Source organism: Bombyx mandarina, chromosome A1 (genome assembly GCF_030267445.1).
Source record: "Bombyx mandarina strain Sakado chromosome A1, ASM3026744v2".
Taxonomy (NCBI): Eukaryota; Metazoa; Arthropoda; class Insecta; order Lepidoptera; family Bombycidae; genus Bombyx; species Bombyx mandarina.
The window spans coordinates 6,633,527-6,660,973 of NC_143234.1; the positions used below are offsets into that span (position 1 = coordinate 6,633,527).

At 38.4% G+C, this 27,447-nt stretch overlaps 3 protein-coding genes across 3 annotated transcripts in view; all 3 read right to left on the bottom strand.

The window, feature by feature from the left end:
- The window catches only part of LOC114248692 (hexokinase-2), a 47,964-nt gene that overhangs the window by 5,590 nt on the left and 14,927 nt on the right, over positions 1-27,447 (bottom strand). Inside the window, exons 2-9 of the mRNA XM_028182026.2 lie at positions 10,492-10,637; positions 5,570-5,723; positions 4,537-4,648; positions 3,166-3,272; positions 2,460-2,680; positions 1,695-1,903; positions 758-895; positions 159-304 (exon numbers count right to left, since the gene is read on the bottom strand). Of these exons, the coding sequence (XP_028037827.2) occupies positions 159-304; positions 758-895; positions 1,695-1,903; positions 2,460-2,680; positions 3,166-3,272; positions 4,537-4,648; positions 5,570-5,723; positions 10,492-10,629 (1,225 nt within the window). The 5' untranslated portion in view covers positions 10,630-10,637. The remainder of the gene's footprint in view (positions 1-158; positions 305-757; positions 896-1,694; positions 1,904-2,459; positions 2,681-3,165; positions 3,273-4,536; positions 4,649-5,569; positions 5,724-10,491; positions 10,638-27,447) is intronic.
- On the bottom strand, positions 12,212-21,109 carry LOC149499487 (uncharacterized). The gene is made up of 2 exons (XM_089739299.1): positions 20,178-21,109; positions 12,212-14,286 (listed from the first exon to the last, which is right to left on the bottom strand). The coding sequence occupies exons 1-2, from the start codon at positions 20,207-20,209 to the stop codon at positions 12,420-12,422; spliced, it is 1,899 nt and encodes a 632-aa protein (XP_089595425.1). The 5' UTR covers positions 20,210-21,109; the 3' UTR covers positions 12,212-12,419.
- LOC149499488 (uncharacterized) lies at positions 18,966-20,180 on the bottom strand. Its single transcript, XM_089739300.1, has one exon. The coding sequence runs from the start codon at positions 20,034-20,036 to the stop codon at positions 18,975-18,977; it is 1,062 nt and encodes a 353-aa protein (XP_089595426.1). The 5' UTR covers positions 20,037-20,180; the 3' UTR covers positions 18,966-18,974.

A 27,447-nucleotide genomic window follows, 5' to 3' on the forward strand; every position in this document is an offset into this window, starting at 1 on the left:
ACTTATCTCATCTTGTAAATGATAAACAATTATAAAATACCTTTGATTTTGTGACAAGATAGAGAAATCGTCGAAGAACACACTAGAAAAAAAAAACGTGCAATCGAACATAAAATCTCCTTTTCTGGACCTGGTTAAAAACTAAAGTGTACACTTACAAACAGACACAAGTTGGGCAGCTCGGTTAGATATAACGTGCGCCACATACTGCGCTACAAGGGCGTCTGTTGTGCTCAACAAATCTGAATTGCAGGCTTCGCGGAGCGCTGACAATGTGCGAGACACTTCGCCGGCGCAGCTCTCTCTGTAAAAATAATAAAACTGGTAAAGGCGTACTTGGCGGACAACGTGCTGCCCGTGCATATTGCACGATGCAAGCGATTCTGTCAAAGAAATCGTTCGGAAATTATGGATTAGATGCTAGTTATTTATCCAACATTAGTGCATGACTAATGTCCAGATTGTACTATAATGTTATATGTACGTTTGTGATTCCTAAATCTCTTCACATCAGAAGAAACAGTAACTTCATGTAAAGTCCATCTTTCAAAAAGACCCAAGATAGCATTTTCTCCGGTTTTTATTTTTGTCATGGAATCTGAGGTAGCATTGATAAATATACTCTTTGAAAAAGTATGGGAGCGATTTGTTACTAAAAAAGAAATCGAACTATAACACAATTTATCAAACTGAATTGCCAATTATACCAGTAGTCTTGCCATTAATAATGCCAGTTTGAAAATAATATTGGACTTACTCTTCGAACAAACTGACATGCGATGTCTGCAGTTTACGGAAATTAGGATCAGCTGGAAACAGACCATCTCGCGCCAACGCACTCAAAGTAAAAGTCAATAGGTCCCCGAGATATTTGCCTCCTATGTACTTTTCGAAACTGCAAAAAAAAACACAGACTTTTAAAAAGAAAATCTTATTTAAGTGAAGTTATTTATTACATAGGTAGGTAGCGGCTCGGCTGTGCTCTTGATATTGCTGACGTCCATGAACAACTTTTTTTTCCTACCTATGCTATGCCCTCACTTCGACAAAGCGGCACGACTCGAGAACCCTCTCATCGTGGCCGCCGGTAACTACATTCCCGATCCTGCGGACAGAATGGCAGTCGACGTCACCCAAAACACGTCATTTCGGATCCTCCTGATCCACTAACGGTGCTTTTAGGTATCTCAAGCACCGGCCGTCGTTCTCGTCGAACCCGTCGCTTGCGACGAAGAGCCCGACGAGCGAATTAACCCATAGACACAGCCCACTGAGTTTCTCGCCGGCTCTTCTCAGTAGGATGTGTTTCCGATCCGGTCGCAGATTCTACGAAGCATGGCTCTTGTTAGGGTTCGTGTTAGTAACGTCGTCAGGTTTGAGCACCGTGAGCTCACCTACTAGTTAAGGTTACGCTGAAATAGCCTCTCAAGGCTATCAGCAAAGGGAGGGAAAAAAAACTGGCTATATCAGCTTCTCCTTGACGTGTAGGTGAGCTCACGAGGCTCAAACCGGATGTGTTGCTAACACTGGCCTTAGCAAGAGCAGTGTTTCGCAGAATCTACCACCGGATCGGAAACGCGACCCACTGAGAAGATCCGGCTAGAAACTCAGTGGGCTTGAACAACAGTGACCACTCACAGATGAGTCGCTGTCTTTTCACAGCTTCGTTTCACTAGTCAATAAAATGCTCTCACGTAAAAGAAGCGACAAGCAGACTCTTAGCGTCCACTTCGTCGTCGAACTCTGTGCGAAGGAAGTCGAGGCAGCCGTTATCGCCGAAGGCACCCCACTCGATGTCGATGCACACATCGTGCACTGCGGAGTGAGGACGCTCCCAATGGAGGACTCGTGACGCGCGCTCCATATAACACCCGTTTGAGCCGGTACCCAGAATCACGCCGATCTGTATAAAAAAAAAAACAGTTTAAAAAAATTTACAAAATACGCTTTTATAGAAAATCCAACACTAAAAAATAGAAAATAAATTTATAAAAATAGAAAATAAATTTATAAAAATTTATTTTCTATTTTTTAGTTGGATTTCAATTTTTTTTTTAAATTGAATTGTCATCGGTCCTTAATAAGTATACCAAATTTCGAGTTAATCCGACGTTTTGAAGGGGATCAAAATCATGTTCAAAGATTCCGTTACAAACATACATACGTCTGAAGCTAATAAAAGCGTATTAAAAAATATATATAACTACAATACAAAAAAAATTGTTTATTGTTAATGTGTATATCCTTACAACATTAATGAGTCATAGAACTGCCTAACACACAGGCAAATATTTTCTAATTTTTATCATATGAAATCGAAGTATCGTTTGATTTAATGTGTATCTATTATAGAGTCTAAATACCTTAATAAACAAAACCTTAAAAAACGTTATATCTCGAGTTAAAAATGGTTGACCGGTATTTATTCAAAGCAATTATTGAACTGAAGAAGCTCTTACTCCAACGTTACGATCGATATGAGCTCCAGCGACCAGAGTGCCAGTTGTATCATTCAGGAGCACCCGCACGGTGACATCCAGACTCCTGGCGCTAAGGCACCTCTGCAGCAGGGCAGCCACATCAACCCCGTCCATTCCGCCGCAGTTGAAGCTCTTCGTCCAAGTGATTAGTTCTCCAGAGGATATCGAATGCTGCCTCATAGGAAACGAAAATGTGAAACCTGAAATTATCAATAGCATCGTATATTTATTTCAAAATATTTACATTTTTATTTTTTATTGTTCCTTAGATGGGTGGACGAGCTCACAGCCCACCTGATGTTAAGTGGTTACTAGAACCCATAGACATTTACAACGTAAATGCGTCAACTACCTCGAGATATAAGTTCTAAGGTCTCAAGTATAGTTACAACGGCTGCCCCGCCCTTCGAACCGAAACGCATTACTGCTTCACGGTTGGTGCAACCTACTCGTGCGGACTCACAAGGGGTCCTACCACCAGTAAATGTACATTTGGAACCCTGAAGTAATTTTGAGAAAATAAGTTTTTGTTTATTGCCCTTGTAAGCAGACAAGCATAGGCCCCATCTGATGGTGAGCGGTTCCCGTGGCCCATCGAGGACAGCAAAGTCAGGCACAAAGCCAAGCTGCTCTCTTCCGTTAAGTACTCTCCATAAGCCTCTTTTAAGTACAAAGATGAGCTTACCCAAAGAGAAGGTTTCTTTTTCCATAGATTGTGAAACCAAAAAATCCTGCACGCAGTCTGCTAAGAAGTTAAACAGATCTTCACCGGGACCCAGTCGCAGGGCATCACTAAAAAAATTACCATAATGTATAACGTTGTATAATGTTGCTTATTCTTATCCTATTAAAATAATCGCAATCAAAATATTAATTAAATAGCATTTATTGTTTTAATACGAAACACAATAAAATAATATATTAATCGATTTAGATCTTCCATCAAAGGATATGCACTATACAACTACATATATTAAAAACGTTCGTAGCTTAAGTAGTTTCCGGTGGTGAAGCGGTGCAAGGTGGCTCCTGTGCGCCGCTCACGGTGTGTCTCCCGAGACGAGGTTCTACGGGATTTTCCCGGGGATGAAATCCCGTCTTAACATTAGTACGGGTACCGCCTAAGGCGAGACTTTCGGCGCGCATCGCGGTACCGTAAGTTTCGTGCAGTCGGTGTGGTGGAGCTCGATGGGGTTTAGTCGGTAGTCGTTCTGCGGGGCAAGTGCTTCGCGCGCCTTTTTCAAGGCGTTGTCTCCTGTGAGAAATTGGGGGAGGTGAAGGACCTCGGCCCTTCTCTTCTCCCCTTCTTCCTCTCAGGAGGCGCCGGAGTCCGACATAACCCGGTCCGTTACCCCCCTCGACCGGGTATCCGTAAATGGATTCCCCAGCGTTAAAAAAAAAAAAAAGTGCTTAAGTAGTTACTCCCTTAATTATAGGAAAATAGAGCACATTCATAGACATATAATTATGTGTGGTGGGTATCATAGAAAACAAAATATTTGACAGATACTTACGGAATGTCACTTACGGCAATTTCAAGATAAGCTTGCAATTATTCAAGTTCCGAAAGAATTAAGGAATAAATTTTAAAATCGTAATATAATACTTTTGCGCAACATAGGCCTGTCTTCGGCTCTACCTAGATGAGAATAAACGATTACCTACCGACCATCCTACCTAAATCATCGCTTAGTAACATTATAACAAATAGAATACTATAACTATAAGACTACTACCTACTACACATAAAAACTAAATAATAACGCAAACCGCATTTACTATATGAGGCTGTCAGCGCTGGCCTAAGCCTACCATAATGTGGAGATAATGAGGTCTGAATTTACTTTTACACTGCTTCGTAGGCAAGAATAATACGCGCAAAAATAATATTTACAAATTCATCTGTTATCTAGGGATAGATCGCTTTTGCATCAACATTTAATACCTACGTTTTAAATAAATTGCAATATATAATAAGCACGAATATGAAAAATTGTGGGCTAGGTCACTTTGGCGCTGACAGCCTCATATATAGCTATTTATATGTATAACTTACTTTATGTGATAGTGTTTCACTCTCTCACGGAGCAATTGTCCGGCTTTCAACTCCAAAAACAGGACCCGAAAATTTGTACCACCCAAATCCAACGCTAAGAACGAGCCTTCCTCTGAAATTATTAGCATATTTTAACAAATTATTATACCTAAAGTTATTTTGGGGCTGATTTTTAAACCTTTTTACTTATGTGTTATTTGTATTGTGTATTTGGGATCAACTGGACGACTGGTATTTAAAGATGTTTATTTAATCTTTATGTATACTGCTAGGTATAACATAGCTCAGGAATGAAACCGTGCTTCAGCGCGTTCATATGTCCCGGAAAATGTTGCCTTCTATCAAAAAGCGCAAGATTGAATGTCTCGGCCACGTGCTCAAGAACGATAGATACACGCTGCTGCAGTTGATAATTATGGGCAAAGTGGACGGAAAGAGACGTGCTGGGCGAAGAAAGAAGTCATGGCTCCGGAATATCCGGGAGTGGACCGGTATTGCCTCCGTTGAACAGCTGTTCCGGCTGGCTGCTGATAAAAATGAATACAGAAAGCTAACGGCCAACCTTCAGGATTGAAGAGGCACTGGAAGAAGAAGAAGTATACTGCTAGAAGGACGCGCTATGTACAGTGATAACGCATTTTTATTATTCTCTATTCGTGTGTAGAATCGTTCGGAAATAGGTCTTAGGTACGTATTTCCTTTGAAAATTTGTCATTTTCCTGAAAGATTTGAGCACCAGCATAGTTGCATCACTCAAGGTAGACTTGACTTTTAATGGTACTTTTATTATTTACTTTTACTTTTTACCTCTCATCACCACCACCCCGCCTATTTCTGCCGTAAAGCAGTAATTCGGCTTGAAGTAGCCGCTGTAACTATACTGAGACGTTATTATAACTCAAGCTGGGTGGCGCATTTACGTTGTAGAGGTCTATGGGCTCCAGTAACCACTTAACACCAGATGAGCTGAGAGCTCGTCCACCCATCTAAGCAAAAAAAAAATTAATATTCTCTGAATCGATATAACACAAACCTGTTCCGTCAGGCAATTCTGGGACATAAGTATTTTCCATTTGCAAGCTCGAAGGTTGTTGTCGGAGTCCCGCCTCGATTTCTTTCTCGAACACCTCTGCAACTCTACGTAGTGTCGATCCGCATAGCATTAACTTGCTGAGACGGGCCTCGATCTGTTAATTATTTAATTATATTTCTACCGTGAAGCAGTAATGCGTTTCGGTTTGAACGGCAGGTCAGCCGTTGTAACTATACTGAGACCTTAGAACTCATATCTCAAGGTAGGTAGCGGCATTTAAGTTATAGATGTCTATGGGCTCCAGTAACTACTTAAAACCAGGTGGGCTGTGAGCTCGTCCACCTAAGCAATAAAATAAATAAAAAATCTTTGGATTTATATTTTAAAAAAAATACGATTTATAATTTTACATTTCCTGACCGCATTTGAGCAATCATTATTTAAACACAAAAAAAATCAAGCTTAATTAAAATTAAAATCACTTTGATATTAATCGTCCTGATCCGGATATTAGATCGCAGTAATTCAATTATCACATTATCATAAAGGTCTACAAATATTTAAGTAAATCGGACGTCTAGAAATTTGGTGAAAATGACGCTAAAAAATTCCGTAACATAAGTATACTTGTAAATTGTAAATATGTATGTATACGTTGACTTGTAAATACAAGTATTTGCAAGAGATTTTAGAGATTAATAAAATGTATTTACAAGAGATTTTAATCACTACGTGTATGCATATACTGCTGCAATGTCAAAATATAATCAGTTTTTGCTAAACGGAATCCATGTTATGTTCACATTATAAAATTGAATATCTCGCATACCCCAAAAAGAGAAATAAAAGGCGAAGCAGATAGGACGATGGATTGTTTTGTATCTTAAAATATTTTACAGATAGACCACCGAAATAAAACAATAAATTGATACACGTGATATTCCTTTGCCTGTCTATCAGAACTTCATAAATAAACGCTAAAATATAATGATGGAAGACCTGGGAAGACCTTGTACACAGCCGAATAATTTTTGACAGATCATCAATCAAAACCGAACTCAATTATGAGCGGTCTGTCGACGGGAGAGAGTTGAGTTTACAAATAACGGATTTTAAATTTGATTATCTTAATCAATCTTCGTAAAATTGTATTGGTTTGGCTTGAATTAAATTTGGAATTTAAGAAACCATAAAAGTGTTACGCGCTGGGGTTCGGGATAAATAAAAAGTTCCACCAAAGTACAATTTAACACTGTATTAGCGCTTAAAACACTTCACAAACACTTTGAAATTCTCAATTCACTTCTTCTATTTCGCTTCAGGTGATCCGTTCGCTGTTTCGCTTCGAGTAGTTCCGATTACTAACGAGAATATTCCACACTTTTCGAGTATTGTGTTTCCGATATCGGACAATAGATGGCGTTGTACTTCTCGATCGTTCTAGATGCTACTAGATCCTTCGATATTCGTTCGACTATTTGGCGATAGATGGCGTTACTCTTACCGGCGTAACAATAGGAACGGGTTTCATATTATTTTTCTTTCCTTTTGGTTGGTGCACGCGGTAATTCGAATAAACGTTTTCAGACGCTATGTATTGTAATATATGCGTACGTGATAAAATTACACAAATAAAGTTAGTAAATAATTGGAATAACAAATAAAAACATAAGGCTTTGAAAGTTTCGTAAAAGTTTTTATTTAAATCATTTATTTGCATACTTAGGATAATTGCTATAATACATTTTTTTTAATTTAATTTCTAAAATGATATGATATATTTACTTCTTGTTTTTATTATTATTATTTTATACAATAATCTCACCTTGGATATCATATGATGCAATTTTCAACTGTCAGATAATCTGATGAATGTGTGTAAAACTTATTTCCACCAGTGATAGAGAGGGCCTCAAAGGCAAGTGGCGAAGCCATTGATATATCAAGATATCGAGAAGTGAAAGGCTATTTGGTTTAAGCGACATGTTGGCAGCTTCAAAGGAGAGCCATTTAAAGTTTAAAATTTTGTAAAATATAGGTATCATCAAGAAAAACTTCTTCAGCCATTTCAATAGAGTAAACTTAATTGAAGTTCAATTAAAAAAATCGAACTGTTGATGCAGATACCAAATAAAACGGACCTTTAATTACAAAGACACGACATGTCGCGTGTTAGCCTTTAAATAGCCTTTCACTCCTCGAATTGTGATTACTTGGTAAGTAATCAAGCGATTAGTTAGTAATCAAGATACGGTTGCCTGTTAATAACCAATCGATTAGTTAGTAATTAAAATAGATTACTAACTTTAACGAACTTCGTAGGCCTGTGTTTAATAGTAGATTGACTGGGTGGAGCAGTTAGTGCCCCTGACAGTTGCGCCGAGGGTCGTGGGTTTGATTTCCGCTTCGGGCAAATATTCCCGTCATTAACAGGTTTGTATGCTTTTTGACTGGCAAGGTGAACGGAAGAAGACCACGAGGTAGAGGCCCGACACGTTGGACTGACCAGATCCGCACTACCCTCGACACCACAGTTCCGGATGCTCTACACTCGGCGGCAGATAGAGACAAATCGCGTGGAATGGTCCGTAATAAACTCCTGTTGCGAGGAGGTGGTCACGACCCTCATTATTGAGGAAACCGAAGCAAGAAGAAGAAGAAATGCTTTTTGTCTGGGTATTTATTGTCGGTATATACGTATATATTTCAAACGTATATAAGTATGTATAAGTATGTCTGTAGCCCTCATAACTCAAGGACTTGGCGTGATTTGTTCCCGATTAGTTTATTTATTTATTTATGATAGTGATCTTTCGGCTAACGATGGTTCTATGGTCGGCTGTGTACCCTCATTTGGCTTGGTATCGCCATTCTGTCACAAAATAATAGTGCGTAATAGTTAAAAAGCCAATTATCAATTTTCTTGAGCACAACTTTTTCCTCTTCTTGCCTTGATCATTTATTAATATTAATATTTATTTATTATTTATTTATTTAGGTGTTATCATGCTACATACAGATTTAGTATGAGGATATGAAACATTTTGAGTTTTACAACCAGCGGACGTTCGGACGTTCTATAAGGAGGAATTTCTCTTTTCCTTCTATTGATATTTTGTTTTGTTGATTTCATCCGTTTTTGGTTTTATGTTTTTCATTTTATTATTACAAATATTTACACTAAAATTTAGATTTTCCAATAATGAAACATAAAAATATCATATTGTTTTCGATTTTCTGTATTTTCATAATAAGTTTTCTTGTCCGTAATGACAAAAAAAATTCTGAGAATCATTTACGGGGGGTAGGACCTATTGTGAGTCCGCACGGGTAGGTACCACCACCCTGCCTACTTCTGCCGTGAAGCAGTAATGCGTTTCGGTTTGAAGGGTGGAGCAGCCGTCGTAACTGTACTGAGACCTTAAAACCCATATCTCAAGGTGTGTGGCGGCATTTACGTTGTAGACGTCTATGGGCTCCAGTAACCACTTAAAACCAGGTGGGCTGTGAGTTCGACCAATAAGCTAAGCAATAAAAAACAAAAGAATAGAGAGAGTAGAGAAATATCTAAACTACAACAAAAATATTTAGTAAATGGCGTGACAGCTCTGTTGAGAGAAAAATAAGACAAATGCAATTACAACTCTTTACTTTAGTTTCAACATAAAAAGTATTAACTCTTATCACGAATAGTAAAGTTTTTATTTGACAGAGTCATACTTAAAGGCTCATTTAATATCAAAGCGCTATTAACAATTTAGATAATTTCGTGGAAATATACACCTAAAGTCAACGTTTACTTGGAATAGCGGTTTGGCGACGGTATTTTTTTTTTGCCTACCTAAGCTGATAGCCTTTAGAGGCTATGTCAGCGTAACCGGGAGAGTAGGTGATTCACGGGGTTCAAACCGGAGGTATTGCTAACACTGGCCTTAGCAAGAGCCGTGCTTCACAGAATCTACTACCGGATCGGAAACGCGACCCACTGAGAAGATCCGGCGAGAAACTCAGTGGACTGGGTTAATTTACTCGTCGAGTCCTGCTTCGCAAGCGACCGGTTCGGCGAGGACGGTGACCGGTGCTTGAGGTACCTAAAAACACCCTTAATGGATCGGGAGGATCCGCAATGGTATAAAGTTACCTTAGCAAACAAGATCAGAACTCAACTTTTTATATATTTCACCAGAGGAGTCGTGAATGGTCCGATATCCAGTGGTTACCATACTCGTTACACATGAAGAAGACATTAGATCGAATTGCCAATTCGATTTTATAATAGCTATGCCACCCTTCAAACCAAAACTTAAATTCGATTTTCGGCAGAACGCGGCATAAAGCCTACGCGGGTGTATTGTTTTTAACTTTCCATTAATGACTGACAAAATTTAAATACATATTCATCACCAAAGAAGACAAATTTTAGTATTTCGTCTGTAATGGATACATGGTATATGAAGCCATAGAAGTAAATTAAAAAAACCCTAATTTCAATACAGATCTAAATATCAGGGATAAAAAAAAATTCAAATGTCGACACGAATAACTTAATTTTTTTTTATTGCTTAGATGGATGGACGAGCTCACAGGCCACCTGGTGTTAAGTGGTTACTGGAGCCCACAGACATCTACAACGTAAATGCGCCACCCACCTTGAGATATAAGTTCTAAGATCTCAGTATAGTTACAACGACTACCCTACCCTTCAGACCGAAACGCATTACTGCTTCACGGCAGAAATAGGCAGGGCGGTGGTACCTACCCGCGCGTACTCACAAGAGGTCCTACCACCAGTAAATAACTACCAATAACTAAGGTAAGTTTTCCGTGACCACGAAGAATTCAAGAAAATAAACCGTAAAAGTATTTTATTTAATTAATTGTTATATTTTGGTGTCGATCAGAGGCTAAGAAGCTGTACTGACCTTCTGGGCTCTGAGCCTGTTCTCCAGCTTGAGCGGGGTGGGCAAAAACAGGTCCTCCCATTTTCTCGAGTCCGTACCGCCATGACCATTCACCAGCTCAATTTCGACGGTACGCTGATTTTCTACTGCAGCAGACATGTCCTTGGCTGTAATAAAATTTTCATTTGTCAATGTGCACTTTATGAAATTTTTATTTTTTGACCTTTTCGTATAGTTCATAGCCCTATCTACCGTATAAAAAAAACTGTTATATGTCTATAGCTTTAATATATTTTATCTATAGCTTTCATTTGATATAGTTCTTAAAAATTCACCTTCATATAAAATTTTATACGAAAATGTTTTTACTCGTTAATTCAAAATAGAGTTTTTGCACATAGCAGATTTTGGTTTGACAGCGACGATATTTCAGTCCTTCACAAAGTGTCAACAACGTAGGAGACCGAAATCGAGCTACAGTAATCTAATTCCGCCCGAGTAGGCACCACAATCCCGTTTATTACTGCCACAAAGCAGTTACGCATTCTTGCTTGAATGATGGCAGATGAAAACCAACTCATTGTACAGAGTCAGAGCGGATCGCCCGTCTATTACAAAAATGGGCAAATTCAAATAATTTAGTGTCATTTTCCCTTCCGTTTTTTTTTGTAATTAATTTATTTTGTAGCTAATCTTTAATAACGAAATTTAAATGTTGCCGCAAATAAAAAGGAACTGTTTCCAAAAAAAGTGATAAGCACCTTAAAGAAGATGAATCTTAAACTTGGCTTAAAGACAAGCAATCATACATCTGTTTATAATTTCCAATTATATTTTCAAAAGCGGCTGCTCACTAGCGGCTCGAAGAGAGTGATTTTAATCTTGAAATAGTTTGTTTATCATCTAGCTGGGGTGTAATCTAGTCGCGTCTGCTATCATACGATAATATAATATGATACCGTAATCCGAAGTAAGTGACTACCAGCTTCGTTTTATTGTATCGCATTTGAATTATAAGGTGCCATAAATGCGCGCCGTGTACAATAAACAAGCCATAGAAAACACTAATCATCTTCCTAATAATAATAATTCCCGTTAAATAATTTAAAAAAACACACTTTTCTAAGAATATTCTCCCGGAATAAATAATTAAAAATAAAGGTATTATATTTCATCATCATAGTCGGTTGCTCTTGGCAGAGCAGTAGTGGTCATGTGGGATTCTTGTTTATTAAAGCCTTGACAGATGTTTTCCATAGTTTGCGAACTGAGGCTTGGCGCACGCACTCGTTAAGTGGGCTTCAGTAAGGTCTTTCACCTGATCAGTCCAGCGCATGGGGATTCGTCCACGAGATCTCTTACCATTGACCCTACCCTGAACAACAAGTTTCTCAGTTTCGAGTATTATATTTGCTATACCAGAAAGAAGTGCTTTACATTGAAAATATTTTAAACAAAAACAAATGTATCGACCAATTTAAGCTGACTTCTCTGGTGGGTACTAAACTGCACGCTTTTATTCAAATCCAAAGTCAGTGATTCCCAACAAAGATAGACATAAATAATAAAAATCCCCGTCCTCATTCTTCCATTGCGGGTTCCATACGAAAATAAATAACGATAAAGGAATTTTCTTGTAAACGAAACTACCCCTAAATATATTTATTAAAGCTTATCTTAAATAGGTACTTCATACGTACTGTTATGAGCCACAGGATATTTAGCTTTTTAAAAAAAATACTTTATATGATTTTGGACGACCGTCTTGGATGAGGAGATGAAGGAGACTGACTCACTGACGTGAGCCCGATATAGGTGTATTATGAAGAGTGTTGAGGTAGCGGGACAGAGTGCATAGTTAGCAAGAAGGAGTGCAACGGGAAGGATATAACACCTCCCGGGGGTAGACTAAACATCGGGGTTACTTCCGCGATGTTTGGGAAAGAAAGTTATACATTTGTTCTGATAGTGGGAGCCGGAGTGTTTTCCGGTTGAGGGTTGTGCGTCCGGATTTTCAGTGGAGTAACGGGTTCAGTGGTTTCAGTTTGGTTCGTGGTAGGAGGGTTTGAGGTTGGACGGTGGAATGTGGGAAAACGATGGATAAGACGGTTGTGCGATTTAATTATAGAAACACACTTAATAATACAGAATAGAAAAACAATAATAGAAATTAAACTAATTACGATAGAGTAAGGAGTCTCGTATTTTATGATAGGATGGTCTGCCAGGATTTCGTCAGCTTTGACTGACATTGAATTTAATTTGGACCGAGTTTCAGCGGTAAAGAAGTCTAAATCAACGTTTTGCAGTTTTAACGGAGGCTCGTTACTCATTACATTTGTAAACTTATCTAAATTACAGCAAGAGTCATTAATTATATTAAAATCTGAGTGGCTTACAGAAACATTTATCTTTACTGGGGTAGACTTAGGTATTAGTTTTGTGCCTTTACAGAAGGCTATACAATTTTCTGGGATTCTCAGGATACCCGTACCAATTATGTTCAGGTCTATTATTTTCTGATCACGACACTCGACGTAGAGTTTATTGGTTTTGGATTGTACAAAAATCCAAGCGTTATTTTTAAGTGATTTCCATAGGTCTAATTGTCCATGGATAAAGTCTGTTTTACACTGCACTGGTAAAGTGTTTACTATATTTGACAATAGTTCACTTTCGCAACTTGGGTTTGCACTAGTCGGGAACACTGTTGTAATATCACAAATGTATTCATGCGAGTTGATTACGATGCATTCCTTCGGTGAGTCTAAATTACAGTATTCTGTTTTGTCCATGGTCATTGCTATATATTTGTTTGAAGGTATAATATAACTGAACGAGTTAGGTTTAATACTGTTGTGTGGAGTAGGTAGTGCTATAACGTGATACAAATTGTATTCCGTAGGGGATACGAGGGGTAATCTTAATATAAAATTAACTTTATTACTAGAACTATAACATATTAAACTAGATGAATTCATTAAACTATACATATTGCTTAAAGTTAAATGTGTAGGTAGCCTAAGGTTGGCAGGTATATGTCTAAAGTTATTGACAATTTCTTGGTATAGTTGTTCGGGCGACAATACGGCTGGATGTAGGATGTTTTGACTGCAAAACATTATCGCGTTGGTTAAGTCTTCTAATCGGAATGATAAAGCTAATAGGGATGCCTCTAAACTATTTCCTATCGAATTGATATCTGATTTCATTGAAAGTTCGTGTGAGATAGCTGAGATGTTTTTTAGTTTTGCGGAGAAATTGTCAATAGCTTGGTTAAGGTTAGCTTCATTAATTTTTATTTTGTAAATTGTTTCATTGAATTTTGACAGAGTGGTCGAAGTGATTAAAATATTTTCTTTCATTAATGTAGCTAGCCTTTTTTCATTATTTTGCATATTTTGTATAGCCTCATTATATCTAATACCATCATTTTCGTCCAGAGTGCCGAAAATAGTTTTGGAGAGAGAGCCAATGCCACTTATCCACGCCCCTCGTTTAAATCGCTTTTCTGTTAAGTGAGCTGTGGCTGAATACTCTGAGACGATGTCGTTGTATCTTACTGTTAGTGGTTCTAGTAAATTGTAACATTCTAGATTACTTTGCATTTTAATTTGCATTTGATTACATATAAATCTAAGGGTGCCCATGACTGAATTTAAATTCTGGATATGCGGCTTAATATAAGAGATATCTATAAATGTAACTATATCTAAGTGGCTTGTACGAATTCTGAGTTCGCCGATTGGATCAAAATATATACCGGAACTCTTGTTAATTTGTTCAACAAATTCCGCGTTAGCCGTAGCCGATATGCTGCAAGAGAGAGACTTGTGTAAATTCTTTTGTCGTAAATTAATAATATATAGGATATGTAAAGATGTAAATATGGATTTTGTAAATATGTTTTGTATAATAAAAAGATTTTGTATAATAATAATACCTATAACTAGTTTCCTTAACTAATAAAATAATGATTATAATAATGGTAGAAATAACTTGTTAGGAGGTTATATTCTCTCGCACGTCAGCGAGTTTAATTTCATCGAAATGATGTTTCACGTGGCGCCTATTGATGAGTAGTGTTACCGTATGGTTTCCATGTACTTTAATTACTTTATAAGGCCCTTTCCACATGGGCGATAGTGCTTTGCGTAAGCGGAGATGATTTTTTAGGAAAACTTGGTCGCCGACTTTGTAAGTCACAGGGCGAGTACGTGTGTCGTAGTAATTTTTTGAATTGATTTTGGATTTGTGAATATACTCAATTGCTATATCTCGTGCGTGTTTCAAGCGGTGTTGGAGTAGTTTGACATAGTCTGGGTAAGTGGTATCGGAATTATCGTCATATACAGAGTCTGGTATACGAGGTTTGTGTCCGAATAGTAATTCGAATGGTGAGTAGTGTGTTGTAGAATGGACTGCTGTGTTATATGCTAGCATTGACGTGTATACGTATTTCGGCCAATTGTTTTGGTTTTCGTTCACGTAAGATTTTAGATACTCTTTGAGAGTGGAGTGTGACCTTTCTAAGGCACCTTGGGTCTGCGGATGGTATGGCGATGACCATAACTGCTTGATTTTTAAAAATTCACATGTCTTTTTAAAGAGCTCGGCTGTGAAGTTCGTCCCTTGATCGGTCAGGATATGTTTAGGGATGCCGAACAACGAGATGAAGTGTAGGAGACATTCACTCGTTTCTTCCGCAGTGTTACTGCGAAGAGGATATGCTAGAGAGAATTTAGTTAGGTCGTCCTGCATGGTTAGTATGTATTTAAGTTTAGCAGTGCCGGATTCGGGTAAGGGACCTACTATATCGAGAGCTAGTCGCTCGAACGGAGATGTGGATGTGGAAGTTATTACCATGGGAGCTCGATTTATTTGTCGTAGTGCTTTGTTGGTTTGACAAGATGGGCATTGCTTAATATAGTTCTCAATGTCACTACGCATGTTTTTCCAGGAGAATCTTTCTTTGATGCGGCTAAACATTCTTGCGGATCCTAAATGTCCAGCAATAGGGATATCATGGTTTTCTTTGAGTATTTTGGGTATTTCGCTAAGAGATGGGTATATTATGTTATTGTGGTATATGTGTATTTTGATATTAGTACCATCGAAGAGATAAGCTAGCATATTATAAATTTTGATAAAGGAATGTCTATCGAATGGATTCCTAAAGTCGGATATGCTAATTTCGTAGATTGTAGAATAGGACATCATTATTTCGTCGCGGGCATACTTTAAACTTTTGAATATGTCAGGATAAGAATTATCATCGAAGTGATGTACTTTAGTGAACAGGAAGAGGTAGGTTTTATTTTCAATAGTAAGAGGGGAAACAGTATGTAGGGATCTTTCTTTCTTTAGGAATTCGTCGCGTTGTGGGTTAGGACAGTTGTTAATGATGTCTTGGATATAGGGTAAGGATTCGTCCATATCTATAGACGTAGGTATTATTATTAATTTTTGAGAACATTTTAGTAAGTCTTCGTTGTGTTCTAGGATAATTGTATCATGCGTCTTAGTAGGGGATTTTAGGAATTTATTGTAATTGTCGTCGGGTAATGGTGATGTATCGGGGACGACAGGACAATTAGCATTGTCGGAAATGGGAGACAACGGAGTTTTAGGATTTGGTTTTGATACGAGTGGGACAGGATCGACGCGATCGGGTGACTTTTCAGGGATCGGAGGTGCTGGATTTATGGGTGCTGGAGTGGATTCTTGTATAGGATCTTGATGATTTGGAGATTCTGGGAAGGTTAGAGGTTCTGATTCATTCATGGGATCTAGGAAACTAAAGTCGAAGTCTACATCATTCAATGGGCTAAAGTCAGTTCTAATAAGTTCGTCAAGTGTTGCTTGAGGAATTTCGAGCGGTGATGAGTTAGGTGAGGATATAGTAGTAGGGTTTTGATTGGATTCGGCGTTATGACTTTGATTACTTTCAGCAATGGGATCTTCGTTAGATTCTACAATAGGATTTGGATTTAGATCGTCTTTATTCGTAGGATATACGGGGTTTACAGGATACCTTGAGAGTGCATCTGCTGCGGAGTTTAATTTGCCTTTACGATATACGATTTCGTATTCGTACTCTTCTAATTTTAGCCTCCAGCGTTGGAGTTTACTGCCGGGGTCTTTGTGGTTAAACAGCCATTTTAATGGTCTGTGATCGGTTACGATTTGGAATTTATTTCCGTAGAGATAAGGACGGAAGGTTTTACATCCATAGAGTATGGCTAATAATTCTTTCTCTGTTGTACTATAGTTGCATTCGCTTTTGTTTAAGGTGCGAGACGCAAAAGCTACTGGTCGGTCTTTGCCGATTTGTCCCTGAGAGAGGACAGCACCCACAGCATAATTCGAAGCATCACAAGTGAGGATGAACGGTTTTGTGAAGTCAGGGTAGATTAGTAGTGGAGCGGATGTTAATTTTCTTTTTAAGATTTCGAAGGCAAGCTGATGTTGGTTTTCCCAAATGAACGCAGTGTCTTTCTTCAAGAGGTTAGTAAGAGGTTTAGCAGTTTGGGAAAATTCTGGGATAAATCGTCTGTAGTACGAAACTAGACCGAGAAAGGATTTTATGTCTTTTGGTGATTTAGGAACTGGATATTCTGTAACGGCTTTTATTTTGTCTGGGTTCGGCTTTACTCCTTGTTCGGTTATAACATGGCCTAGGTAACACACTTCACGTCTAAGGAATTCGCACTTATCTGGCTGCAACTTTAGGTTGAATTGACGGATTCTTTGGAAAATAGAAGTTAGATTGAGGATATGGGATTTGATGTCATAGGAATAGCAGACAATGTCATCTAAGTATACAAAGCATCTTGTACCTTGGAGTCCCGATAAGGCGGAGTTCATGAGCCTCTGGAATGTGCTCGGCGCGTTCTTTAATCCAAATGGCATTCTTAAGAATTGGAAATGTCCTTCGGGCACATTGAAGGCTGTTTTGACTTTGTCGGCTTCGTTTAACTTGATTTGATGAAATCCTGAGGCTAAGTCCAAAGTGGAAAAGTATTTACTATTTCCAAGTTGATCAAGAATTTCTGTTATTTGTGGAATAGGATATGTGTCGCCTATGGTTACGTCATTGAGCCTGCGATAGTCGATAACCACTCGCCATTTTTGGGTGTTGGATGCATCAAGTTTCTTTGGGACGACCCAAATAGGCGATGACCAGGGGGAATCGGAAGGCTCTATTATGTTTTGTTCCAGCATTTTATCGATTTGATTTTTGACTTCTGCTTTATGCACTTCTGGAAATCTATAAGTTTTGGTGTGTATTGGTATGTCGGATGTTGTTTTGATTTCATGTTTAAGGGCATTAGTGCAGGAAAGATGTTCACCAGGCAGATGGAAAATGTCGGAGAAATCAGAACATAATTGTAAAAGAGCTTGAGCTTCTTCAGCATTAAGATGAGAGATACGTAATTGTTTAAATACTTCCTCAGTACGTTTAAGGCTGTTGGTTGAGATGTTCGTATGAATTACAGGATGATTTTGGAATTCTAAAGGATCTATAGGTTGTAATTTTAAACTTAGATTCGAGTTCACGACAATAGGTTCTTCGGAAGTGTTTACGACGGATAAATTGACTCTGTTATTTTGTTTAACTCGTACTATACAGTTTGCAATTATCAAGCTGTCTGAGAGTTTTTGGTCTAGAATCATTCCTTCTTTTAAATTAGGATTGGTAATGGAGCATTCAATTACAGTTTCGGTTCTTGCTGGAATTATATACGCTGGATCATTAAAATGTAATTTGAGAGATAACTTCCCAATATGGAGTAAGTCGTTGGTATAATTTATATTACAGCTATACGCATTAAGTAAATCGGACCCTATAATGCCGTCGTAAGGTAGATGTATTTTATCGACGACGTGGAACTTATGTGTTATTTTTTTTTGCTTATCGACGTATATTTTTAATTGGAAGTGACCCTTTGTGTTAATGGGTTCATCTTCAGAATCTATTCCTTTTAATTTAATCATTTCTGATTCTAATTTAGGATGCTTTTCGATGCACGAGTATTTAATTAGGCTGACAGACGATCCTGAGTCGACTAATAAAGAAAGTGGAATGTTCGATACAGAGGATTCGACTAGGACATGAGGTAGAAGGGTTTTGGCTGGGTTACTCGTTATTTCAAATACATTGGGCTTAGGAGGGTTAGGATTAGTATTCTTAGATAAATTGGATTTTGTATTTGTGTTTTTATTAGTGCTTAAGGATTCAGTGGATTTAGGCGACTTCGTTTCTCTGAATGGTCGCTCGGATACAGTGGATACAGTATTTTTTGGCAATCCTACTTCTTTGAGTGGTTGCATGGATACAGTGGATTTGGATGGACAATCATGTAGCGATGTCCTTTCGATGTTTAGATTCTTTTTTAAAATTGAGGCGTAACTTCCATGTAGCGGTGTTGCCTTGGATATAGGATTAGATCTGATGCCGGTTTTTATTCTACTTTGTCCCGTACGACATCGGGGCGAGACGATTACTCGTTTTTTGGATGATCGTTGTCGACCGTATCATAGCCTTCAGCTTGATCGGCTTGTTCTACGTAATTTACCCTTTGGGCGACACCGGTTTGGTTTTGGTTAAATTTGAATTTGTTGTTGTTGAACTCGCGTTTGCGGCATTGTTCCAAGGTGTGCCCTGGTGTTTTGCAATATCTACAAAATATGGTATTAGAATCATAGCTATTCGCGGGTCTAGTTGGATAATTGTTTGGTCTAGGATAATAGTTGTTAGTAGGGAATTGGCGGTTCACATCTCTACGAAAGGGTTGGGCAAATGCTGGTCTTGCGATGTTTGGTCTGAAAGTTGGCCGACTCTCTTGACGATTACCGGAGGGGTTTTGTTTAAATAGGAATTGTTGGATTTTTTCCTCCGATATAGCTATGTTCACCGCTTCATTCAGGGTTTTAGGAGATTTACAACGAATGATGTTAGAGATGCGAGGAATAAGTCCCATTTGGAACTGATGGAGGGCTAATTCTTCCATGGCGGCTGTCCGCCCTACCATTTCCTTACTTTTGTGACCATGAGAGATAGATATCTCGGTTAATAGCTGGGACAAACACGTCTCTATCCTAAGAGCATATTGGCTAACGTTTTCGTTTGTTTGTTGTTTACATTCTTGTAGATCTGTCAATAGGTGAGCATAATGCTTCCTCTCGCTGAACTGGACCTTAAGAAAGTCTTTGAGTTGATGCCAATTAGCGAACTCTTTAATGGAACAAGCGGTTTCCGCTTTGTCCTGTAATTGGCAAAGTATGTACTTAAACAGTATATCTTTTTGTACGTCAGACGCTAGCTCGTAAGCGTTGTTACAGTTCACAAGAAATGAGTTTAGCGTTTCTCTACAGCCATTGTATGGTTTTATAAATTTCAGCAAAGTTGAGAGATCGATTTCGGGCTTTTGAATCATCACAGCTCTCTTTTTCGCGACAGACCGCGTTTGTGGGGGAAGAAGATGGCCTTGGCCCTCCTCCTCGGTGTCTGTTACCGCGAAATCGGTTTTTTCGTATTTTGGACTCTGAGACCTTTCCGCCATTTTCTTATACGATACAATTACAAATTCTTATAAAATTAACTGGTGAACACGGTTATTAAACGAAAATAGAATACAAAAGTTTGAACTGGTGTCTAATATAGCAATGACCAAAACAATTTAATAAATTGATAAAGAGCTCACAGGAATGCAGACAGCACGATAAGGGCGTTCATTCTCGGAACTCGGCGATGAGGCGATCCGTGAGTTGCGTTTCTGTGTTTCGTCGGATACCGGTCGCGGCACGCAGGAGCAGTTATCCGTGACAGTGGGTATGATACTGTGATGCCGGCTACAGCATTCAAGTAGAACGCGCAGCAGTGGGCTTTCAGCGGTCGACGAGCACAACACAAATGCACAAATTATTAGTAAAAACGGTGGAGTTCACGATCACAAGTATTAATTCTATGATTCACTGAATTTTAGAGTTCACTGGATATTGAGACGTACCAGGGACTTTTCAAAATCCCTTTACGCTGCCACCAAAATGTTATGAGCCACAGGATATTTAGCTTTTTAAAAAAAATACTTTATATAATTTTGGACGACCGTCTTGGATGAGGAGATGAAGGAGACTGACTCACTGACGTGAGCCCGATATAGGTGTATTATGAAGAGTGTTGAGGTAGCGGGACAGAGTGCATAGTTAGCAAGAAGGAGTGCAACGGGAAGGATATAACAGTACGTACAATAAAATGTAAGAAAATTTTATTCGATCATACCAACTCTAGATATCTCACTGATTAACAAATATATTGTTGAAAATAAATATGGAATACATATTCAACTGACAGCAGAGTCTTACGAAATAGAAATTCAAGAAACCGCCAATCTCAGTTCTGAAAGACCCACTGAAGGTAATCAATAAAAATGTATGTGATGTAAAAACTAAAAAACACGTTTCAATAGTAACCGAATTTACAATTAATTTTAACTATTTTTTTAATCCTATCAATACTAGTCAGGATATCAAAGGGAAGTTAGGAAATTATTGTACTGTTATCGGTCCTTGATGCGTGTGCAAATTTTCAAATAATCATCGAAATTCCAAACGTCTGAAATTGGTGAAAATTACATTCAAAGATTCTGTTACACACACACACGCACACACACATGCACACACGCAACCACGCACACGCACACAAACACACGCGCACAAACACACGCCCACACACACACACACACACACACACACACACACACACACACACACACACACACACACACTCACTCACACACGCACACACACTCACACACACTCACACACCCACACACACACACACACACACACACACACACACACACACACACACACACACACACACACACACACACACACACACACCAATTAAAACTACTTGTACGGTTTGATCTCGCTTCTTTCATGCTGATTTATAAGCACAATATTGAATCAATTTGGTCTCCTCAGACACAGCCCACTGAGTTTCTCGCCGGTTCTTCTCAGTGGGTCACATTCCTGATCTAGTGGTAGATTCTGCGAAGTACCGCTTTTGCTAGGGTTGGTGTTAACAAATTCGGTAGGCAGAGCCCTCATCACCCTCCATACCGTGTTTAGGGCGGAAGTCCGGCGATTTCCTCCTGACACAAAAAGGCAAGAGCCCTGTGAGCTCGCTTACTCGCTCAATGAACCTCTGGAGGTCACTAGAATATCTAATGAATTTCTAATGAAATACGTACAAAGCAAATGTTTACGATTGACTTCCACGGTGAAGGAATAACATCGTGTAATAAAAATGAAACCCGCTAAATTATAATTTGCGTAATTACTGGTGGTAGGACCTCTTGTGAGTCCGCGCGGGTGGGTACGACCACCCCGCCTATTTCTGCCGTGAAGCAGTAATGCGTTCCGGCTTGAAGGGTGGGGCAGCCGTTGTAACTATACTGAGATCTATATATTTTTTTATATAGTTTAGATGGGTGGAAGAGCTCACAGCCCACCTGGTGTGAAGTGGTTACTGGAGCCCATAGACATTTACAACGTAAATGCGCCACCCACCTTGAGATATAAGTTCTAAGGTCTCACTATATATATATCCAAACTCCATTACTACAACTTCCCAAAAGTACCATTTCAAACTTTAGTACAGTATCATTTCAAGCTGTCGTGAGATCTTCAACCTAACGTTTGACAAACATTTTGTAGTCGTCTGATAGGTAACGAATGGCTTAAAATTATCTAAAACCAACTTAATCTCTTTAGCAACTTACCAATCATCGTTAAAAACACATTCCCTGTAGAGAATTGTATGTATAATCATTTCTTGGTGATTTCGTCATTAGAAATGGTTTTATCTTTATCAAAAAGATTGATTACATTGCTATGTTTGAACGATCTTCTACGTTCGTTGGATTGATATCATATTATTATGACGGTCATAATATGGCCCAAAAACAAGTATTTGCTGGGAATCAGAAACTGATATATTTATAACTCTTTATTCTTATAGCGGTAGGCAGCGGCTTGGCTCTGCCCCTGGCATTGCTGAAGTCCATGGGCAACGGTAACCACTCACCATCAGGTGGGCCGTATGCTCGTCTGCCTACAAGGGTAATAAAAAAAAATTCTTTATTGTACATACACAGTTAAAACAATATAATAATTACGAAAAGTTATAAAAATGGCGAGCTTAACTCAACAATTGAGTTGTCTACCAGCTAACCGTTCTTAAAGAAGGTGAGCTTTACATAAGTGGGTAGAAAAGTACAATCTAATCAATTTACTTATTGATACTATATTATATAAACACCTACTTATGCACATTAAACTAATAAATTTATATTAAATATTCAAAGCTGACATGAACTAACCAGCCTATATTGAATTATTAAACAGATTCTTTTTTCTTTGAAAACAGTTTCCATATTATTTATTTATTTACTTATTACACTTCATATATTATATAATTTACATTAGTGGACTTAATGCCTAAGGTATTATGGGATTTTATTATGGTATTTTCTACAGTTTTCACGTGCTGTGGAATTATTTAAAATTACTTTTACGACTTAATCTCTGTTTTAAAAAAAATATCATCATATTATTTCCGACATTTCAAATACCATACAGTTTTCGTGGCCGCTTACATTTCAGTCGACCGCGTAATACGAAAACTGTAAAACAATCAAAAAAGATAAAACAATCTCCAGCATATCTGAAATTGTTGTATCAATACGTGTCAGATGGCGCAAGACAACATTGGTTGTAGCGTTACGTAACGCGCTGTTTAAACAAGTCTATAAATATAAGTAGCGTATTATATTCATCTCGAAAAGTAGCGTCGTCGCCGCCGCGGCGCTGACGTCACGACGCGCCCACCGCACCGCCCTTCGGCCAACACGCCAATCGTTGGCCCAAGCATTGGTTGTTGATTTTGAACAAGTAATCACTGGTTGTTGATTGTAGCAGGGAAATTTTTGATAAATAAATATAATGACAGTATTTGTAGCAGCCTATCTATCATACAGAGTGACTAATTGTAACACGATAGGAATACTGAGTGATTCGGTTGTCAGTAATTATCTAAACGAAAAAATTAGCGCCGCTGACTCTTCCACCGTGGGACGTGGGTCCGATTCCCAAATCGCGCAAACATTCGTGCGCTGAACAGGTTTGTTTGCTCTGGGTCTGTCTGAGTCGACTGGGTGTTTATCTTCTATATATGTGAGGGAGTCCGTATAGAGTCCCTTCTTTATTTCGCGGGAAAATCGTGTTTTTGGATCACTCGTAATTAACACCACAGTTGAAACAATAGGAGGTTTATTGTTGCAGCGGCTTACACAGTTCTAAGTTATGCACATTCTTTTTTTCATCTTGTGTATTTTCGGCGGTAAAAAGGTCCCGTGTCACAGACTATCTTCTTTTTCCCACCTCTCGTGCGTTCCGGCTTACGCATCATAAAAAGGTGCGTTCTTAAACGTCACATATGTTTATATTTAAACATATATAAGTATGTATGTCAGTCTCTGGTGCCCATAGCACAGGAGTCGGATGGCCGTGCGTGATTTGTTTCCAATTAAAATTATACTTATTACTATAGGAATACGGCCTACTACTACAAATTGCGCACAATAAAGATAATAACAATTGAACGATTATTAAGAGATTTTGTTGACAGTAAGAAAGAGATTCGCCAGATATTTCTTCGGGCCATACTTCAACTTGAGCTTACGAATTACGATCCGATAGAGGAGAAAGTAAATTTACAAAAAATTCCGTTTTGAGTTTTACTTACAGACGTTTGGCCTTGAACGTTCGCTATCAGAATTAAAATTAGATGAATCAGAACCAAGATACGCGAAACGTATCGATCATAGCAAGCAGATATTCGTTTCACGTATTATCTATTATTGTCAAAAAATTTAAAATTCGAAAAAAATAATATTAAAATGAATAAAAATAATAGGTGAATAAAAATATTAGAATATGTTTGAGAGTGACTTAATCCATTCTAGTGCTATAAAAAATATAACCCCGTGTATTATTTACAGAAAAAATAAAGGTTTTAATTGTGTAATTGTGATTTCAAAATTGACCCATCCGTTACTGTTTTTCGTATTCAAATAAAACTTTTTTTTTTAGTATTTATGTATCAAAATCATTTGCAATATTTTTGCTTCAAAAATCAAATTAAAAATATATATGATTATGTGTCATAAAAAACGACTTATCTATATATTAATACGTGAAGCAAAAACTTTGTATCCCTTTTTACGAAAATTGCGCGGACGGAGGAGTATGAAATTTTCCACACTTATAGAGAATGTAGAGAAAAAGTGCACAACGCTAATTTTTTTTTAAAATTAAGCAAAAAAGATACATTAAATCAATAAAGAAAACATCACACACACTACATACCATGTATTTGACGCAACACGCATGCATACTATTTATTGTCAAACTTTTGTTCATAACGTCTGTTGTCAAATTGAGAATAGATTAAATATTGTTTGTCTTTGTTCATATTTTTATAGTGTAGTCTTGGCGAAATTTGTGATTATAGAAGTATAAAATACAATCATAATAGTGTACAAACTTACAATTCCAATTAATTATAGTCGAATTTCGACTACTACGGGACCTCTAGTTATTTATTTATATGTAAGATGTCGTTTAGGTTAATATAAAAAAATATAGGGAAGACAATGTGTCGCCAGTATAAAAACCCAGTGTTAACAATTTAATACCTGGTAAGCCTGAGAGCTCGGGAAAACCATCACATTTTTGTTGTTAAAAAAATAATAATAATTTGTCAATGCAAAAAAAATATTATGCAACGCATATCTTGCGAGGGGCTATCGTGGCTCGACCCTACTGGAGCAGATAAAGGCATATCTAACTGACCCGAGATATTCGTTGAGTGTTATCACGGTTCTTCTTATTGCATATATTTTGTTTTTGTCGAAAACACATCGTAAGTAATTGCCTTAAAGAAATGAGAGGTGCATCATCGCGAATTGCAAGCAGCAAAATATGAAGATTAAAGTTTCATGATAAAATTTGAGAAACGCTGTCGTTTCAAATGTCAATGCCATATTTATTGAAACCATTTAAATAAACCATTAAAGTCGCTACCCAAATTTTATAATAAGTTAATCCCGTTTTAAATTTGACTAAATAAAAGTTCAATATATCCGAACAGCTTTATTTAGGGTGAAGTTCTGTCACCCTAAGCTTCTACCGGTTCAACAATAGTCAAGAAGCGCATAAGCTTCGTCCTTACTAAACTAAAGTTTTTGTGTTCTTTTTTGTTCTTTTTTTTATTGCTTAGGTGGGTGGACGAGTTTACAGCCCACATGGTGTTCAGTGGTTACTGAAGCCCATAGACATCTGCAACGCAAATGTGCCACCCACCTTGAGATATAAGTTCTAAGGTCTCAAGTATAGTTACAACGGCTGCCCCACCCTTCAAACCGAAACGCATTACTGCTACACGGCAGAAATAGGCAGGGTGGTGGTACCCGCGCGGACCCACAAGAGGTCCTACCACCAGTAAAGTCTTTATTATTCTGGCTTTTCCGTGGCTGGTAAAAGAGCTCAGTCCGAGAGAATTCGCTATCACTTGTCCTAGTAAGAGCGGTGCTCCGCTAAATCTACTACCGGATCGGAATCGCGATCCACTGAGAAGATCCGACGAGGAACTCAGCGGGTGCTAAGGACCATAGATGGCCAGTTTTTCAGAAACTGTTTTTGGCATATGCCATTACAATCTCAGCTTAACATCCCTACTGAAGTCGTCATGGCCTAAAGGATATGACGTCCGGTGCATTCGTGTGTAGCGATGCACCGGTGTTCGAATCCCGCAGGCGGGTACCAATTTTTCTAATGAAATACGTACTCCACAAATGTTCACGATTGACTTCCACGGTGAAGGAATAACATCGCGTAATAAAAATCAAACCCGCAAAATTATAATTTGCTTAATCACTGGTGGTAGGACCTCTTGGGAGTCCGCACGGGTAGGTACCACCACCCCGCCTATTTCCGCCGTGAATCAGTAATGCGTTTCGGTTCGAAGGGTGGGGTAGCCGTTGTAACTATACTGAGACCTTAGAACTTATATCTCAAGGTGGGTGGCGCATTTACGTTGTAGATGTCAATGGACTCCAGTAAACACTTAACACCAGGTGGGCTGTGAGCTCGTCCAACCATGTAAGCAATAAAAAATAAAAAATAAACTTCATAATTCTCCGACATGCGTAGACATGCCTTACCGTGTCTTGCATCGAAGGAGGATTGAAAATCATTACTAGGTAGGGCTCTGATTGCGTCGCTGGCAATAAAACTGTGCAAAAAACAACCTTCAAAGCATTTTTAACTTTATAAATATAAAATGATCACGTAATATTTAGCTGCTGCGCGCTAATGTGTGATAATTTATGATATACTTGATTCGCACGTAGATTACCTACATGTGTAATGAGTTATACAAATTACTGCCTCAAGCCCGTTTGGAGGAGCTAGCACATCAATGTGATAAGTGTCAGCTTGTCGTTCTAAATTTTTGTAATTCTCAGTTGCGTCTCGAAATTAAACTTTGAATACGCCTTTATTGGCTTGGTTTCTTCTTATACAGTAGAATATAATATGTGTGTTTCATGCGGAGTGCTCTGAAGAATTGTTTGAGATGATACCGTCATCTCGTTTTTACCATCGCACCGCCCGCCACCGGAGTAGAGTTCATCCATACTACCTGGAGCCACTGCGCTCATCCACAGTGCGTTTCCAGAGATCTTTTTTGCCACGGCTTTGGAATGAGCTCCCCTCCACGGTGCTTCCCGAGCGCTATGACATCTCCTTCTTCAAAAGAGGCTTTTGAAAAGTATTCAACACTAGGCAACGGCTTGGCTCTGCTCTGCAGACGTCCATGAGCGACGATAACCACTTACCATTATG